Source organism: Anas acuta, chromosome 1 (genome assembly GCF_963932015.1).
Source record: "Anas acuta chromosome 1, bAnaAcu1.1, whole genome shotgun sequence".
In the NCBI taxonomy this organism is placed as follows: Eukaryota; Metazoa; Chordata; class Aves; order Anseriformes; family Anatidae; genus Anas; species Anas acuta.
The window spans coordinates 78,179,407-78,199,332 of record NC_088979.1 but is presented as its reverse complement, the minus strand read 5'-3'; the positions used below and the strand labels follow the sequence as shown (position 1 = coordinate 78,199,332).

Genomic DNA, 19,926 nt, shown 5'->3' with positions numbered 1-19,926 from the left:
TTGAATTTAAAGATCATTGATAATGCTTCTTCACTTACAAGCCATATCATTGCATATTTGGACACAAATGCTGGTCCATTTTAGCAGTAGCATTGCTGACATGTTTGCTAATACTGCTAAATATATGATTAAACATAAGATATAGCAATCTAGCCACTACACTTAAGCAGTACTAAAGAGAAAAATTGTTTTTCCTTTCCTCATTTAGCATATTAATCATCAAACCCTATATATATGCACATTTTTCCACTTAGATATATGCATTTTTTTCCAACAACATTTTAATGCTGTAATTTAAATGGCTGACACAAATTTAATTTCCAGTCAGCCCAAGGTGTAAACTTGCATCCAGAATGTGTTTACAAACTCAGATGCCAGGAGGGCATCTGGCAGGGACAGCCCTGGAAGGGGCAAACCTTTAAACCTTTCCCCTATCCATGTTTCATCAGCAGTTCTGCACCAGCATGTGCCCAGGTTGCCTTCACAGCCTCCCTGCTGGCAGGGAGGATATGGGAAAAAAAAAGGAAAAAAAGATTCCAAATCTCCTGCATGGGTTAAAAATGAAACCCTGCTGTTTGGGATCAGTCTAGTTAGGATTTGGATTAGCAGCTCTGTATCTCCAAATACACACATGCAAAGTCTGCTCTAGTGGACAAATTTTATTTACACGGGTGAGATTTTTATGTGGAAATTTTGCCTGCTTGCTTTTATGCATGAACAGATACTCAGGGACAGCAAAAAGAGTTTGCACTTGTAACTTATACTCACTGGGAAAGAAAAAAGTACACAGAGATAATGTGTGAGGTCAGGATTTTTGCAGACAGACCTAAAGAAACGAGGCGGAGGTGCTCTGGAAAATCTGCTGCTATTTGTTCATGACTAGGTTTGCAATTTTGGTTTTAGATTGAGAAATTGCTTAAAAATAAAAGGAAAGTGCTTGGATATGAAACTCCTGGTGCGACTGTAACCAGATTGAAACAGGGGGAAGGAAATCAGCCCACTCGGCGCTGCACTCTCCGTGCCATGGAGACAATAAAGGGCTTCCAGTGGAAAGCAGAGCCCCACGAACATGTGGTTTCAATATCCGTACAGCATGTGGCGACCACCACCGCGTGGAAGGAATTCAGTGCCTCGCTCCTTGCACAAGCAGGGCAGTGGGCTGCTCGGACAGGAGGGTGGGCTCACGCAGCACAGGGCAGCCTGCAGAGAGGAGCGAGGCTCGGCCGCCTGCAAGCCGCTCGCTTGGGAGTGGTGCGGATCTCGCCAGTGCCTCTCTGGGTTTTCTCTGCAAATCCCCCGCAGGCAGAGTTTGCTCAACTAGTTGAACTGGCTCTTTCTCTCTTGTTTTTTTGGCAAACCAAGGATTTCCTTCCTGATAAAAACAGCCGGCCGGCGCCCCGATTGGGTGCAGGGTTGCGGAGGATATGACATCAGGCACATCTCTCACTTCATGCGGTGTGGTCTGTCCGATTGCTGGCTGCCTACCAGTGGAGTCGGGGAGATGTTTCCCTAAACCCCATCCCAGGTACTCGAGTTTCTGCACAAAGTGGTGCTGCACCTAGTCCCAGCCCGCTGCGAGGTTTGTTGGAGTGGTGCACAGGCAGTCTGCTCAACAGATCACTCACGAGTGCAGGGGCTCACCGAGGACGATGGAATTTGAACCCTCAAGAGCAACCCTGAAGTGAGAAAACAGAAACCGGGCAGACAAGGCTGAGATGGATGATGAGAGAACGAGTCAAAACACCAGTAAATCACAAGGAACTGGGGGCCAGGCGTCTGCAACGTCTCCATCATTGCTGCTGATGAGGGGTAAGTAACGCTCCTGCCTCGCCACTTGCCCTCGCCTCTGCCAGCAGACGGAGAGGACAGGGTCAGGCTGTGGCTGTGTGCTCCTCCTGATGTCCCGCTTCCAGTGCAGGTCCACAACCTCTCCCACATAATGTCCTTGTACTTCAGAAGGGATTTTAATAAGCTCTTTGTATTTGGCACTTATTTTAATTTTCCCCCCTGTGCATCACGTAAAAGTGTCTGATTCTGTAGTGCAGTTTGTGCAAGCGGAAACAAATGTAGTACTTGAACTATAGCAAACTGAAAAAGAGGTTGCAATGTGGCATGTTGAACTTAGATTGCTGCTGGCTGGGAGCTCAGCTTTGGCTCAGTTCCTCTTTTCTTTTTCTTTCCTTTCATTTTTTTTCTTCGCTTTGTCCTACCTTTCCTCCTTTACTTCTGCCTCTACTTTTCATTTTTCTTTATTTTTCTTTTACTTTCTTTTTTCTTCTTCCTTCTTCCTTCTTTTTTTCTTTCTTCACCCCCCTCTTCACCCCTTCCCCCTTTATTCTTTCCAATGAGCAGACCTGAGTGCTCTTGCACAGGCCAAGCCACCAGCCCTAGTGGGTTTTTCTCCTACTGCCAGGGCGTCGTGGTCAGTTGTGACCAATGTTGTTGTGGTCACTGGTGAGCAGTTAGTCAGTTATTTATTATCAAATGGCCTCACTCTGATCATTGCTCTGTTGTCTGGCCCAGGGCCATTGAAAATATGACGTAGTGACAAAAGACAAGTAAGTTAACCTCACATAACAGTTTAGCTGGATGTGTTCCCTCTAGCCCTGTTTTCTGAGACACTTCTCCTTCAGTTCGCGGGCAATGAAGAAGGAATAGAGAGATAAATTAATACAACACAACTTCAAACCATCCATCCTCTTTTCCTGGGCTATTCAGGACAATTCCATTCTAACCAGATAGAAAAATAGGACACAAAAATATACAGAGGCAAGCTATGATACAAAAATGATCAGTTTGTTGGCTGTGTAGTCTGATGCTCCTTGTGTTTGTGCGTGTACACAGTGAGGCTGGGTGGGAGGGAAGGGATGGCAATGTTGTTAACAGTGTGAACCAAACCCTGTCCTCAGTGGAGGTGAGCTCTGCCAAAATGGAGGCTGGGAGGAGGGGAGCCCACAGGCAGCACCGCTGCACATGGGTGGCTCAGTCCCCTAGATGCTGGAGCTTGGTGTGTTCCTCCTGTGCTTGCCTGGTCCTTAGCAGCATCAGTAAGGTCTGCTGGTGACTTACAGCAGGATTTTATTTGGTGATATATATCACAAACATTAGGTGAAAGCTTTTAAATATGAAAACTACCATTTGTGGTACTGTTATACATGCCATAGGCCTATGTGTAGGCAAAAGTGTATGCAAGAGCATACTTCAGCTGAAAGGATTTCAAAGCCCCTTGTGAGCTGCACTGTGTGAGAGCACCATGAAAGGGAACCGGCCTTGGGATGTGCACTGAGTGCATGACACCCTCCTCACGATCAGAGGCTGTAGAAAGATGCATTCAGCCACCATCAGAAATGAATGCTCTCCTAGAAGGGTGGTGTGAAGGCTCTGTTGTCCCCAGGCTGCAGTCAGGGCTTGGATGTTCATGTGCTTACGGGTTTAAGGTTCCCTCCGTACATGCTCTGCCAGCTCAGAGGCCCAGGTGGAAGACCAGAGGTGTCATGTAACCTCTGGGTTGCCTGGGGTTTTCAGTGGTGAAAGGGTAACTGGATGGCCCAATGCCAAGGAAAACCAGTGGGTTTTGGATGTCTAGAGGCTGAAAGCCTTGAGGCCTGACTCAGCTTGCCTGTGGATTAAGGTGTGGGTACATTTCAAGTTTGGATAAACAGGCTCATTCCTCCATAAGAGAGCAGCTGTATGCATTTTTGGCAATCAGAAATCCACATTGCTGTGGTAGTACGTGCAGCAAACACAACTTCACCACCTGTGTACAACGGTCTTCTTCCTCCATGGACAGCTTGGTGGGCAAAATATTTTGAGTACTTCCCTAAACAATGTTATTTGAGGATTTAAGAAGTCCATGGTCAGTTCACATTGGCACTTCCTAAGGCTTTAATCAGATGCCTATGTAGTGAAAATAGTGATCATTTGTATTACTGATAATGTACTTACTACGCCAGGTACCCTACAGGCCCTTAGACTCCCGCTGCCCGATGTATCCAAGACTGGCTTAAAGCTACCTTAGGCCTCCACTTCCATTTAGGATAAAGGCCTCAGCCCCTCTCAGCAGTTTAGGACATCATCTTTGCACATACCTCTTCTTATTGTTCACTGATGCTTATATTTGACATTCTTCTAGTCATTCTTCTAATCTGATGTTAAGCGTTTACAAAATTACAAGGTAATGGCCAGTTTATGGATGACTATGGTCTGGTCTAGCTCTGGTTTGGAGTCTCAGTGGAAACCTGCCTTTTCTCAAGAAAGCACTGAATGGATAAAGGCTGCATCTGGATATGGTGACATGGCCATCCACCTCCTTTATTGTCACCAAAATACTGACACGTTGATATATCATCTTGGTAGTTCATACAAAATTCTGCCTGTATTTTTTTTTGGCCAAAAAGTGATCAAGCACAGCTCAGAAAACTTGTTCTTCAATCTAGATTTTTAGCATAACTTGTAAACACAGTTCCCTTGCAACTCATGAAGATCTGGCAATGGTGTTGGTTACACAATGGCACTGGCTACACATCCAGTGGTAACAGTGGCAGGATCAATAAGAAAAACAGCATGACATGGGCAATACTACCGGAATGGATGCCTGTTAGAACTGAGCTTGGTTCAACATACTGGAAGTGAGATGAAGGTTTGAAGGTGTACACCTGCCCTCATTTCAAAAAGCTTGACAAAATCAAGGGTCTTTACTTAGTGATGTTTCTGGGAGTTGGTTTTCACTTGCTCTTATCAATACTGAATTGGGTCTTCTCACAGGACTGCTTAAAACAACATGGTGAGGGTTGTTGACAAAGCACAGGGAAACGTAGAACAGCAATCTCAGTGCACCACAATGAACTGACAATGTGACTGTCATTCCTAGGGTGGACAATGAAAACAGAGATGCTTCACAGCTTTGCACACTGGAAAAATAAATATTTAACTTTACACAGTTGAATGTAATTTAACAAGTATCATCTGATACTCACCACTTTCAAAGAAAAGCTATTTTAGTCAATTAATAATACTGTGCTTTAATAGTTGTACCATGGTTTGGCTGCCCTTAGGAAATGACATATCCTTATGAGAACAGAACCATAGCTTCTGGAAATAGCTGTCCATTTGTTAAAGCCAAAAAATGTTTGTAAACTTACTGCAAACACATGGTTATTGTGGAACACAGCCCATGAGATGTAGAAAGAGGCAGGAAGCTCTCAAATGATGCCATTGACAAAGACTATAATTCTCTTTGAAAGCTAATTAACATACAGTACCCAGACTTCCAGAGTTCATTCCTCTGTTCATTTCATGCTCCCAGTACCGCTTGTAAAGCTGTATTGGGGTAACATCTCTTCCTTTGGCTTTCAAATATTGAGGATCCTCACAATATGGGTCACAACTGAGTTGCTGAATCTGTGCGCATGAATTCTGGATTGTTTCTCAGTTTCCTTTTTTTCCTTTATTTATTTTTTTTTTTTCCTTTCAACTCTGACAGTGATAGGAATATAAAGCTTGAAAAGACCTCTTGACTTGTGGAGTCTAGTTATCTGTTTCTATGCTGCTAAATAAAAGAGACTGGGGCCATTTCTGTCTTTGAGACCAAATGCTTCAGGCTGACTTGCCTTCATATTTTCACTTGCTTAAGGCTTGTCCCCTCAAGAGAAGACTGGCTAAATCCACACTGCTGGACTCTGATTTTTCTGAGACATTCATATCATTTTTTGTATATTTTCACAGTTCAAAGTCTTTGATAAAATATCAGGGTCATGTTGCAGACCAACAAAATGTTGTTTTCATAACATGAAGCTGAGGCAATGTGTTGCATGACTTTGAGCATGGCAGGAAGGATGCTTGCATATACAAAGCCTGTTGGGATAGTCCTGCTGAGGAAGGCTTGTGTAGAGTGAAGAGCCAAAACTGGTGCAGCTTTTTCTACAAGTGCTTTTGGGAACCTTCTCTGATACAAAGTTCTTCCTTGATCTGTGTCTGAGTATTGTTTTGGAGTTGGCTGGACTAATCTACAAGAAACCTTGAAGCTCTTTATCTAGCACTATAAAATCCACACAATCTCTGACAGTATCTCTCAGTCATGGAATAGATAGTGATTTTCAGTGTCTACCAAACACCTAGTCTGTAGGCATGGTCAGTATGTCTCCAAACACTTTCCCTGTTCTGTGGCAACAAACTTATGATCTGTAGGTAAAGACCCAAACCCCACAGCTGTAATAATTACATGTCAAGAGCAGGACAAAGAGTCAAAATAGGATTTTTTTAAAAAAGACCACCATGGTGAGCACAGGAAGGAGACTGTGCCCCAGGCTTGGAAGAAGCACAGCTGCAGAGCTGATGGTCCCTCCCAGTCTTCTTTCCGAGCATCTCCAGATTTCAAAGCTTATAGATTTTAACTGCACTCATGAGCAGAACATACTGACAGAGTATGTCAGAGTAATAGGAGATCCTTCTGCTAGGTCTGTGTCCTGTCTCCAGTTGTGGTCTCCAGTAGACACAAGATAAATCTCTTTTCTGACCCCAAGGAGCACTGTTATCTCTGACAATTTAAATGTAAATCTAGCATAAAACAATGAATTACCTACTGTTTTGTACAACCCCCAACCCCTCCCCCTTTACCTTCTCTTAACTATGTGGCAATCATAACTAGAGACAAGGGAATAAGGAGAAATGGTGAAAATCCTTAATCAACTGTTTGTCTGACCATCCTTGAAGAGACCTATTTTCCTAAAGGCCTTTTTTTTTTTTTTTTTTTTTAAACTTGCTCACAACTCATCCACCTCTGGGCTTCATACCTGTCCCGAAGTTATTTCCAGGATGTCTCTGAGATTGTCCTATAAGCCAGGAGTGTGCTAGAGCACTGTTAGAGAAGGGTTATCTTAAGAGAAGATTAAGCCTTGATGGCCCCTCTAGATTTTTTTTCATTCATTTAAGAACTGTCACAAGGGCCAGTTGGCTTCTGTCTCAGTCATGTATGTGTGACTGCTCCCAGTTTGAATTGTTATTTGAATTATTTTGAATGTTTGAATTATTGCTTCTTAAAGTGAGCCACAGGTTTTGGGTGCCCAAGAATGGAAAGACTAAAATTTACTATGTTTAATCCATCAATGAGCCATAATTTGTAGACAGTCAAATGCAATATCCATATATTTGCAAAACTGTGCTATGCAGATAAACGTTAATATGAGTATCTAGTGGCTTAAAAATGGTGTGCTGCAGAAGTAGAAATAAACTTTTGCTTATATGAATAATTCTAGGAAAATATGCTCTACAGGTATAAAAGATTTTTGCAATAATACCTAAATCTATAGCAGGCCTTTTTGTGGTCATTATAAAGCAGAAGGTCACACTCCTGCCTAACATAGCTATGTAGGTGAAGGTCTTCCATGTGTAGTAGAGACAACACATTTCAGATACAAACATCTTCAGTCACAATTTATTTAGTGCAGAATATTTCAAACCCAAAGACAATACAAGTCTTGTTATGCTAGATCTTATCTTGTTTAAATCTGTTGTCCCTTATTGAGCACTCTGGGAGGTGAGACAGCAATAGCCCAACAGAGTAGGTGATGGTTCACCTCATCTTGGCACACTGCGGCATAGCCAGAAAGGGCAGGACATCAGCTGCGAGGGATTCAGAGCTCCCCCATGTGCTTATACCTGAGACAAAGCAGGATATACCGACCTTGCATAAGCACTGACATCATCAACTAATCTGTGAAAGTTATTTAAGAAATTACAGTATTTTTTGGGTTTGTAGTTGAAAGCAGACTTTTCACTGTTAAGACTATTCCACTCATGTAATAATTCACAGAGGTCTAGTCCCTGAAAACCTCAGCAACTTGCCTAAGACGGTCATTGGGATTCTCTTTGTAGTTAGTGGAAGGAGAGAGGGACATCACCAGAGAGCAGCAAAATGTGTTAGTAAAAGAAAATGGATGAAATACCATCTGGAAATGCTTTTTTTCCTTCCCAGGGGTACCTGGGCCATTAACATAGAACAGATACTGAGTTTTGAGGCAATAAATACTGAAGGAAGTAAATCTCTCCCAGAGGGATTAGTGTGGCCCTAAGCCATATATATATATCTACATATAGCCATATCAGCTGGCTCTGAGCCATGAATATGTAATACTAAAGAGCCCCTCTGTTAATATTTGAGTAGTCCTCAGTACTAAACTAGTTTGTTTCACTATATTGAAATAAACAACAGATACAGCAACTAGAGAAATGAAGTGTAAAGTCGTTAGCAGTATTTCCTCAGACCTTTACACTGGATAATTGAGGAAAGGAAGGTACATCTTATAAAAAGCATCAAATAATATTTTTGCCTGGACAATAAATCTTTCTAAAAAATACTCTAAGTGACTTGACAGGTTTGATACCAAATTTAACCATATGGGTTTCCTCCTACACCTCCCTCATCCAACTAGAACTATGTTGACTCATTTGCAATACTTATTTTTGGCATGTGGTATTTTTCTAAACATCAGTTTCTAAATATCAAATTACTTGGAAACAGGAGTTAAAACTCTGTTTCTGATGCTGACCTTTCGTGCCTCTTAAGTCACCCAACAAAGTGACCTTAAGTCAATCTTTTACATAAGACCTAATGAGAACAAATACGAATGTATTTGCTTTATACAGGCACTTTAAATATCAATGTGTTTATCACAGCAGTAGAGTTTCTTTATGACCTCCTTGGGTAAAATTTCTCCCTTCGTGGCCTAGGATTGTATCCTTAGTGCCATGCAGCAGGCATCCTGTCCCATCCCCTGCAATGTCCTGGGAGCTACTTGTGTCTCAGCATGTGCTCCCTCCCTGCCTTGGGGGTTTCCACACATTGGAGGAGTCTCATTTCCTTCAGCATCTGTGAGCAGGTCCCCTTGCAAGTCCATGTGCTTTTGCTCTTTTGTCTTGCACCAGGGAGGTAAACAGAAAATTACTCTCTCCACATGTTCGTAAGATGAAAGTCTATCTCTTTCTTAAAATAAAAATAAAATAAAAATAAAATTAAAATTAAAAAATAATAATAAAAAATAAACAACCTTCTGGAGATACGATGTTTTCCACCAAGTCTACTTTGGTTAATCCTGTGCGCTTTCCTTCCTCCACTAAATGTTAAAACTAAAAGCTAAGACAGACCCTTACTTTGAGCTTCCCTCCATACCTGCCTTTTTATGGTTTCTATGATGCAGAGTACAGCTATTACTTAAAATGCACCACTGCACAGGCTAACAGCAGACACAAAACAGACACAAAATCAACAGGTAACACAACTTATCTCCTTGTACTTTGGTACCTTCTCTAGTTACCTATTATTGACTCTAGCTCATCTCTGACCAGGGATGAATGACTGAGCAGCTGTACCCTTTTCAAAACATACTCCTTTAGAGCTAATTGGTAAAATGTAATGAACTTGTGAAAACAAAGTCACCGGAAATCATTCAAAGCTAAGCACAAGCTCAGTCAGAACAAGGTGGTGTTCTGTAAATCACTCTCTTATCCTCTGGATGGGAACACAGCTGCTCAGCACTTACATGGGATGAATTAAAAACACACCCAGAGCAAACCCATCCTGTTTTTTCACTCCCTCCCTGTGGCTGCTCCAAGAAAAGCTTGGCAGTTCAAGTAATAAATTAGAAGAAGAGAGGTTTACTGGGGTCATGCAGTTGAAGTAAAGTACACAAAAGGAACAGTCTGTGGAGCTGTTAACCTTTTTCCTGTCTTTCTCTTTATACAGACTTTGTTTCAGACTGGTCTCCTTTACATGATGCCTCTATCCATGGGCGCCTGCTTACTCTAAAGAAACTCATCAGCCAGGTATCCCTCTGCTAGGTTGATGTGATCTCTGATGGGTTTGTATCCTTGCTGAATGCAGTTTGAGTTTCACTGTGAAACATCCAGGGTGAGAAAATTGCTTTGACCAGAATGCAGTGAGGTCTGCCTGTAATGCATTATTCATATTATTATTATTATTATTATTACAAATTGTTCCTTGCTTTGCACAAACTCTGTGCGCTGAGCCAAAGACGTGTAGAAAGATTCTGTTTCTGATGCCATCCAAAGTGCCTGAGGGTACTGGGGGCCCCTGTCCTCCCTGCAAAAGGCCACAGCTGGGGAGAAAAGATTTCTGAACCTCACTGTTCAATTCCCTCAAAACTCTTGGATTTAGCCTGTGGAGAGTTACTGGAAACTCTTCCAGCTTAAACTTCTGGAGTACCAAGGCTGCTAGAAAGAAAAGATCCAGTGTTAGAATCAAGCTAGTGGTTTCTGCTGTAAGGATATCTGTATTGTTCCATCAGAAAGTCCCCTGGCTGCAGCTTTCTGTATTGATTATCAGTAGGTGGAAGGCATAACCTTCAGTATGCTCTGACTGTACCTATTCCAGCTGGAGCATCACAGACTCTTTCCTTGCTTACCCCTTCAGATGAGATGAGTAACTGCAGGCTGTTGAGGAAGCTGTGATTAAATAAAGACTTCAGGATCATTATAAAAGGGTGTTTTTTTTTTTCTTTTTTTTTCTTTTTCTTTTTTTTTTCTCTTGTTGGTGTTTTTTGTTTGTTTGTTTTGCAGTTGTTTGTAATGATATTTTTTATTATTTCTTCAGGGGAGTGATGTTAATCTTGTTACAACAGACCAGGTGTCTCCCCTCCATGAAGCCTGCCTAGGTGGTCATGCTGCTTGTGCCAGTGTCCTATTAAAACACGGTGCTAAGGTAAGTACATCATGGGCAGGTCTCTGTCTCCAGAGGCAGCATGTTTTATAATGACAAATTAATACTAGATCATAGGATCACAGAATGGTTTGGGTTGGAAGGGGCCTTAAAGACCATCTAGTTCCAACCCCCCTACCACAGGCAGGGACACCTCCCACCAGACCGTTGCCCAAAGCCCCATCCAGCCTGGCCTTGAACACCTCCAAGGATGGGGCATCCACAGCTTCTCTGGGCAACCTGTGAAGCCTCAGCACCCTCACAATAATTTCTTCCTAATATCTAATCTAAATCTCTCCTCTTTTATTTTAAAATGACTACCCCTTGTCCTATCACTACAGGCTGTGGTGAAAAACAGTCTCTCTCCATCTTTCTTATAAGCCCCTTCCAAGTATTGAAAGGCCACAATGACATATCCCTGGAGCCTGCTTTTTCCTAGGCTTAACAACCCCAACCTTCTCAGTCTTTCTTCCCTGGAGAAGGTGCTCCAGCCCTCTGATCATTTTGGCCCTCTTTCCACCCCTTTCTAGAAGATGTACAATATCACTACTTACATTCTGTACTTCATCCTAAAGTACCCATGTTATAAAATGTAATTCTTAACAAAGAAATCCAAAAAGTGCAGCTATAAGAAGTAACTATTTTTATTCTTTAGATCAAGGTACAATGTTTTCATCATTTACTGAAAGAATAAGGGGGAAGTTCCTCTTGCAAATGGCTTATAATCTTGTAAAAATTAAGTGCATGTTCTGTATTCTGCATACAGTAATCCCACTGGTGTCAATATGCAGAGTATTAGGTAGAGATGTAGGACTGTAAAGATCAAACGATCTTTATATAAAAATATATAGATATGATGTGAGGAAAATGGAGATAATATGCAAAGTAACGTGATGAAACGAGTGTGTCTCATGGTCTCTACTTTTCAAGCTAATATTGAAATTTATAGTGAATAAGAAAATTTAACTCGTACATATATTACCTTTCAGTTAAAAAAAAAATAATTAAAAAAGGGCTGCACACTTTCAGCTAAAAATGGATGGTTTAGGACAGGGCAATAGGCAAGTGCATTTCAGCTGAGGTAACTGAGAAATGAGCACACATGTCTCAATAACTCCCAAGAGATCTTGTAGCACACTTGGGAACAAGATTTTTGCAGATTTGTTCAATGTTCTTTTAAATACAAAGTTTTAATCCTCAGGAGCAGTAGGCAGTTTTTACAAAGAATAAAATAAAAGTTATTGAAAACCCTGTTTTCTGTTGAGGCCAAATCTCATCTATTATGAAACAAACAAAAAGCTTACATGTGCCTTGTTTTGTCTTCTCTTTCCCCAGGTGAATGGAGTGACTGTTGACTGGCACACTCCTTTGTTCAGTGCCTGTGTCAGTGGCAGTGTGGCTTGCTTGAATTTACTGCTGCAACATGGAGCCAGCCTGCACCCGCCCTGTGACTTAGCATCTCCCATACACGAAGCCGCTAAGAGAGGTGAGGTAACCCCATGGGTGCCAGCGCTGCTTTATGTGTTGCTAGCAGCTAGCTGAAGTGGAAAAGAGATAAAAAGGATTCTTTTTGTGATTTAGGCCATGAGTTATTCCTCTCTACTTGCTCTCGTCGTGGTGCAGTTCCTCCCAGTCCTGGTGCTTATCAAGATCTGCTCAGCCCAGCTCTTGGGGCCTCTGAGTTCATGTGGTGACACCTGGCAGGGGATGCATTGTCCAAATTAGCTGTTTTAGATGTAGACATCTGCGAGAGTCGTCTGGCCATCTTCAAGAGCAGTGGAGAGAAATACGACATGACTCATCTCATCTTCAGTAGATATCTGAAATTAGTCAGATAAAATGTGGGGGCTTTAGCCTGTTTTCTAATTGTGGATTTGCAGTTCTTCCTTCATGGTTAAAAACACTGGATTAGGGGCGTGGATGAAAGTATTACACTATCATCTCTTGACAAAAGAGTGAATCTTTGCCAAATTACACTGCTGCAACAGAGAATTTGGACTGCTGCAAAACTGCTGATCTCTGCGAGTTGACTCTGCCTTTATCCCATTTAAGGTCATGTGCAATGTGTCGAGATCCTCGCATCCCATGGGGTGAACATAGATCATAACATCAAGCATCTGGGTACTCCGCTTTATGTAGCTTGTGAGAACCAGCAAGTCAACTGTGCCAGGAAGCTGCTTGAGTCAGGTAAAAGGGAAAATAAAGGATGGTGTTCTTTCCTTTCCTATAGCATCCATCATTGGGTTCTCTTTGCATCAAACATTTAGATGAGCACCTGCTCTTGGATCTGGAGATGTTTTGCTCTCAGTAGCAGCCCTGCTTAAACAGGGCAGCAGTGTAAGACAGGGCATTCATGACACAGGAACTGAGGTTTACGGCTCCCAGCAAAGTGATGGGTGATCTTGGATTTCACACTGCCAGTGGTGCCTAGGACAACATCTTTCCTGATGTCTGTGTATGTGCTGCTGTAGTATTTGAAGAGGGTAGGAAGAAACTTCCTTTTTTTGTTCCTTTCTCTTTATCCAAAAGCTATGATTCAGTGGCTTTTACATACCGTTTTTGCAAACACTTTAATTCTCACTAAGTTCATAAAAAGTCTGCAGCATTTCCAACACAGAGCAAAAGTGTTCAGTATTGTAATCTTTGCCTAAAACAAACCCAGCTGCAAATCCAAGCTCTTGGGTTCAAGTCCATTTTTTGTTATCTACGGTAATTCATCTCTCCTAACCATAGGAGACATATAACCACATAGCTCATACAAGAAAGAAGGAACAACAAAGCCCCTTTGAAAAAGAAACAAAAAAAAACACACTTAAATGACCTTATGTTCTATATATCATGTTGATTTTTGTTTTAAGAAATCATACACGATATAAATATAATTTTGTCTATTGTTTTCTATTTTTTTTTCTTTTCTGTCTTCTATGTACAGGCATGTGTACTTTAAAAATGTTATAAATAGTTTTGAATTAGTTCTGCAGCTCACCCTTCAGTTTTATGAACCATTAGCCCAGGATAACAGATCGGAAGCACTTTGAAATCACAGTGTACTTACACCCTCCTCTATTTAGGGCCTCTAGAATTTTCCATCCTCATGTTTTTTCCCCCAGCACATTGGGTAACTCAGAACTTGGAAATCCCATCAGTTTAAGCCTCTGGTATAGAGCAAATTGAAACACTGCATGTATTTTAAGCGAATGGATTGCTCAGGTGGGGAGCAAGGTGGGCCATAGGTGGATCTACATCTTTGTCCTGTTTCAAGAGGGTCTGTGGGCTGGGCTGTGGATGAAAGACTTCCTTATGCCCTTTTTTTCTGGGTTAATTTTCTTGGTAACACCCGACTGCTTCCCACACAGCACAAGTTGTGTACGTGCAAATTGTGGGACCAAGCCCTAAAGCACAGAAGTCCACCTTTGGTTGGACACTCCTGTCTTTACAGATTATTCAGAGAAACAGCAGTTAATGCAGGAAATGGAAAGAGGCTGTGCTATAGTCGTTATTCCTTGTTGTCGCTTCATATTCAGGAGCAAATGTGAACAGCGGCAAGGGCCTCGAGTCCCCGCTGCATGCAGCCGCCAGGAGTTGCAGTGCAGAGTTGGTGACGCTGCTGATTGACTTTGGAGCAGACATTTGGGCAAAGAATGGCAAAAGCAAGAGGCCGATGGAGCTGGTTCCACCTGGAAGCCCCTTGGGTCGACTGTTCCTGCAGAAAGAAGGTGCCCTTTAGTGCTTGCTTTGTTCATTGCATGTGATGGGGGGGGGGGGGGGGGAGGGGTTGTTATATTGCAACACCGATCTTCTGGTTTATTGGCCTTTACTTACATTTTTGGACCAAAACCTTGTGTAGATGCAAAAATATGTTAGTTGCTGTTTTATGGGGATTAAGGAAAACTATACAAGATTGATATAATGAATATATATATATTCAACACACTACTTTTTTTTTATTAAAACACACTAGTTTTTGTTTGTTTTGCTTCTTTGCTTTTAAAGGCCAAAATGATGTGCCGAATAATTCAGTAGTATCAAGCTGTAGTCTTGACCCTTAGGAAGTGATTATTTTGCAGCTGTAAATGAAATGGTTTCCAGACCCTTTTATTTTATTGGTTACGAATACTTCAATGAATTATGGAGAGAAATTTTACTTAACTATTCTTGAGGAAAACTAGAATAAATTCTCTAGTGTCTGCTTATTGGAGTACTTATGTTCTACTTTAGCTGTTCTCATTCAGTCAGTAAGCTATACACACTGCTAAATAGTCTAGATTTTCATTGTTTTAAACAAGTTACACATTGCTCCACAATTCTATTAAGCCAGTTAGTATTTATGTGATTGTTATCATAAACAGATTTACACCAAGGTAAAACTGGCAATAACGCGATGAATCAGGCCCTGCATGGAAAGGTAATATGAAAATAAAAGCGTGAAAGCAACGGGGCTGTGCATATTATGTTATGTGCAGCAGATACGTGGTTTCTCAGCCTAATCTATGATGTACAGAGTGGTGATCTTTTCAAGCTCAAGTCCCTGCTGCATTAGACTCATGACTCCCATGGTACCACATGCGTCCTGTTTATTTCAGATAAAAAAAAAAAAAAAAAAAACATAAAAAAATATTTCAGGCACACCCTGTGGAGCTGGCATGAGAAACTCTTATGAAGCTGAGCTGGCAGCTTGGGCAGTAAGGATCTTTTCTAAGTGTAATTCAGTAACTGAAATCAGAAGCGATGAATGCCTGAAGGGCATTTTGCAGCTGACTGGTGTTTTCTGCTGTTCTCCAACATTCCTTTTCCTGAGTAGGGTCATGCCCGATCAGCAGCTGATGTTTGATTTCTTTGGTTGGATGAATGGCTGTGACACGTGAGAGGGCTGCACACGTTGCACCCTCTGGTCTCACGTGGAGCTTTGTAAATGTGCTGTGGGTTCAGAGTCACCCTGCAAGTGAGGCTCACAGCCCCATAGCACTGGCATACACAGCTTGTGCATGTCTTCCACATGCACACCACCACATACCCTGCTGGCATCGCAGCGAGGGTCTTACATGCAAAGCTAACAACACAAATATGCACTGTAGTTTTGAAGAGTTCACTTGCTATTTCTGTTGCCATACCCGTTCCCTCTGTACCGCACTTCACTCCTCCACCAGTGCTGACACTTCAGCTCCTCTGCTCACTACCACCTTGTCCACCATGCAGGTGGGCATGGCTGATAGCACCTACATTGTTCCCTCCCAGCTCCCTCTTGTTTTCTGCACCATCTCCACTTATCTCCTTCCCACTCCTGTCTGAGACTCCCTTGTCTGTGCTCACCGCCTGCCTGTATCTGCCCTTCTTATCTGCCCCCTGAACGTTCCCTCACTGCCCTTGGTGCTGGTCACCCTGTGTGTGCCATATGGCCGTGCAAATGACAGGCTGGGGGGCTGTATGGTAGCAGGAGCTGCAGTTAAAAGCACTGCACAGGATCTACCTTTCATAGAAAGGATACACCTCCCAAACAAGCCTTTAATGACATTATATGTACATTTAAAAAAAAAAAAAGGCACCACAGATTCTTCAGCAGGTATTGTATTTATCATCACGGGACTGGTTAATTGGAAGGTTTAAATTAAGGATTGTAGAATTTTTTTGTTTGCTATGTGTTTGCCACTATTATGAAATAAGTCTCAAGAAAGCAGTGGACTGCAAACTTGGATCTCAGTGAGGGTATGGGTGGAAGGACTTGGAAGGAAGCATCAATCATCTCTTTGTAGCACAAGCTGCTTCACACTTCTACAATTTAGAAGGGAATGATGCTGTTGATACTAATTATGTCTGCATAATGACAGAGAGTGATGAGGCTTGAACTGACACACAGGCAGGCTGGTGTTCTTTGGTAGACATCAATCTGGCTTTCACTGCCAAGTGTGTTGGGGGGGCTGAGCATTGATGGAGGATCTTGGTGTGATTAAGCCACGTGTGTAACCTCTCTCCTGGCTCTCTCTGCAGGGCCACTGTCCTTGATGCATTTGTGCCGTCTGTCCATCAGGAGGTGCTTTGGACACAAGCAGCACCAGAAAATAACTGATCTTCTCCTCCCAGATGAGCTGAAACGTTTTCTTCTCCATGTTTAAGCCTTTCAAGTTCAACATGGTGCCTTAATAACACAGCAAGGTTTGTTGAGGAAAGATTTCCCATCAGTAGTGTTGCCAATACCTGCAGTGATAATTTACGATAGCTGTTGGTCTCTAGTAGAGCCCTCAGTCCAGGAAGGATGGGAACAACCAACTTGCTGAGTCCTCCCTGCCACCACCCCCAGCAAACAAGTAACTTGAAAAGGAGCTTATGGCTAACAATGCCTTACAAAGAAAATTCATATCCCAGCCCAGCAGAAACAGCATTTTGTGTGCATTAAACTCTAAGGATATCTGCGCTTCTTCTGTAAGCAAGGCTTATGGATGTGAGGGCTGCATCCACACCACTGTAAGGGTAAGGAAAGGGAACCCAGCTGAACCTACTTTCAAAGCAAGCAAGGCCCCCTGGCAGGTGTTATTTATTTACTATGTATATCATGCTGCAGATAGATGAGCAGCAACCACCAATCATCCGCATTTAGGCCAGGATCTGAAACACACATTTCTGCCATGACAGCAAGTAAGTCATTGCTGCTGGCAGCTCCCCACGGTGTGGTAATAACAGAGGAAATGTTTTTAATCACCCATTTATATCACTTATTCCTGTTGTTCTGAGACATAAGGGAGCCCCACCTCAATATTACACATATTTTCCTTGTAGCATATTATTTTTCAAGGACACGGGCTAACAGGCTATCACTTGCAGGCATTAAGCACTCCTCCTTTCTGCCCCAAGTATTCAGTGACATTTCCTAAGTATTCCTCAGCATGCATCTGAAAAACAAGAGCTTCTATCTCCCTTCCCACCCAAGAAAAAAGAACATCTTGAGAATAAGATAATTTGTTTTCTTGAAAAGTTTCTACCTCATTCATAGCATTTTGAATGGGAGTAATAATAACGGGACCTCTAATAGGTGGTTATAAAATGAACAATATAAACAGTGAAATTAAAGTCAATTCCAAATTAAACGTACAATAGATAATTTCTGCCCCTCTCTCCATTGCTGATCTGCAGGTGCAGTGTATAAGACTCTCAAATGCACATTATGCATGCAGTTCTTATTCCACTGAGGTCATAAAAATGAATATTTCCTCCAGCTAAATTTCAATAGTGGCTGGTTTTCTTTCCCTCCCAGGAAGCTGTCCTGCTGCCACAAACCAAAGTGCAGTTACAATCACTCTGTGCTCTCCTGGATGCTCCCCTGGGAATACTGGCTACCCAACAGATACGAGACTGAGGATGGTGAAGGTCTAGTTCTTACACCATCAACCTCATCTTACCTCCATATCTGGACCACTGTGCATCTGCGGGGTTAGTGCCATGTTGCTCGTGTGCCAGAGAGGCAGACCAAGCACTTGAGTGATTTTGGAGATCCTTTTCTTCTTCACTTAGCTATGAAGACTCCTGCAAGAATGAGCTTGGTGTGCAAAAACTGTGGTGAAGTCATCAATATCAGCAATGAGATACAGATGGTCCTCATCTCATGTTAGTGGAGAGAGCAGTGGTCTTCAAATACGCACGCAGTTCTGGTGTTTGCTGGTGTGTGTGTGATTGCAGAGTCAGCCTTCCTTTTGCTTATGAGAAATACGAGAGGAGCAACCAAAGGCTACACCTGGGTACTTGTATTTGATGTATAGAACAGTTCAGATACGCAGCTGGAGAACACAACTACTGGCTGCTGGTGTCCAGTATGAGTTTAATTGTTGTGCTGACCAAACACAACAAGAGCAGTTTCTTTGGTTTGTGGGACACTAAATTGTACCCTAATGGGACAAAATCAGAAGTACAGTCAGGTCATTAGGATTCCTTTTTATGGGATATGGACATCTAGACATCTTCAGTGATCTGACCCAATTCATCACATGTTATCTGAGCCATATAAAAAATTGCTGGCTGATTTAGGATGGCCACCTATACACTTTCTTTCCTGCTGGGGGGAAAAAGTAGACATTTTTCTTCATATGGTGATTGAAAGGTGTCTTGTATGGGTAGATCCTTTTAAAATCACTATCTTGCATAAGCTGAATCATGCTTAACTTTTTAAGATGAAAGTTAAGTGTGAAGAATTCCTGTTTTGGTGACACATCTGAAAATTGAAAATCCAGCTTATTTTATTTTAGATGAAAAATTTCTTTTTTTACCTGCTATTTTCATTATTTACCTTTAAGCATCTTATTTTGTAGCATCACTCAATGGGTTTACCAGAATAATACAAAGAGAATATTGTTCAGAGAATGTGGTAAGAGCATTGTTGAGATTGCTTTTCATTTGGAAATTTCATGCCTTGACTCTGCTTACTTGAATCCCTCAGATCATGTAAAATTAGGATGAATTCTCTATGCTTGAGTTGTATCATCTCAATATATTTGCTTATTTATTTTAATTAAAAATTGTGATCAACACTGGTAAAGTATATCTTTATGCATCAACACATGTCCATTTATAAACTGCAAAAGTTGTACAAGATGCAAATGAAATAAGCTAAATATAGGTGAGATTTAGACATTTTTCTGTATTTGAAACCAAATGTAATTGCAGGATTTGAAAGATTGTTATGAATATATTTTAACAGATTCTTTGCTGTTATTTTGCTGGCAGTGTAGTGGCTACCAATGCACAATTGTATAGGATATTAGCTCAAAAATAAATGGTTTATAATCTGTTTCCCTTTTCTTCCTTTTTTTTTTTTTTTTTTTTTTTTTTTCTTTTTAATGATAGCACTGATTTTGTGCAATATTTGGTAATTTAGTAAATGAGCAGATGACATGAATCTTGGGGGAGTGGCTGGTACAGCAGAGGGCTGTGCAGCCATCCAGGAGGACCCTGACAGACTGGAGAGGTGGGCTGACAAAAATCTCATGTAGTTCAGCAACAAGAAGTGCAAAGTCACCTGCTGAGGAACAACCCCAACCACCAGTGCATGCTGGGGGGCACCCAGCCTGAAAGCAGCTCTGCAGAAAAAGACCCAGGAGGACACCAAGTTGAATGTGACACAGCAGCGTGCCCTTACCACTAAGAAGGCGAGCAGTATTCTTGGCTGCATTAGGCAAAATGTCACCAGTAGGCCAAGACAGGTAATCCTTCCCCTCTACTCAGCTCTGGTG

The 19,926-nt window shown here is 41.9% G+C and overlaps 1 protein-coding gene across 1 annotated transcript; it reads left to right on the top strand.

The window, feature by feature from the left end:
• Positions 1–1,207: 1,207 nt before the first annotated feature.
• On the top strand, positions 1,208–19,484 carry ASB9 (ankyrin repeat and SOCS box containing 9). The gene is made up of 8 exons (XM_068683505.1): positions 1,208–1,809; positions 9,740–9,819; positions 10,607–10,714; positions 12,047–12,197; positions 12,764–12,898; positions 14,236–14,427; positions 16,697–16,861; positions 17,958–19,484. The coding sequence occupies exons 1-7, from the start codon at positions 1,716–1,718 to the stop codon at positions 16,819–16,821; spliced, it is 885 nt and encodes a 294-aa protein (XP_068539606.1). The 5' UTR covers positions 1,208–1,715; the 3' UTR covers positions 16,822–16,861; positions 17,958–19,484.
• The last annotated feature ends 442 nt before the right edge of the window (positions 19,485–19,926 follow it).

What these genes read in the sequence shown, in the direction of transcription:
- ASB9 (XM_068683505.1), top strand. Translation starts at nt 1,716, where the DNA reads ATGGATGATGAGAGAACGAGTCAAAACACCAGTAAATCACAAGGAACT. An exon ending in ATCATTGCTGCTGATGAGGG is followed by an intron (nt 1,810 to 9,739) that starts GTAAGTAACGCT and finishes CTCTTTATACAG; the next exon opens with ACTTTGTTTCAGACTGGTCT. An exon ending in TAAAGAAACTCATCAGCCAG is followed by an intron (nt 9,820 to 10,606) that starts GTATCCCTCTGC and finishes TTATTTCTTCAG; the next exon opens with GGGAGTGATGTTAATCTTGT.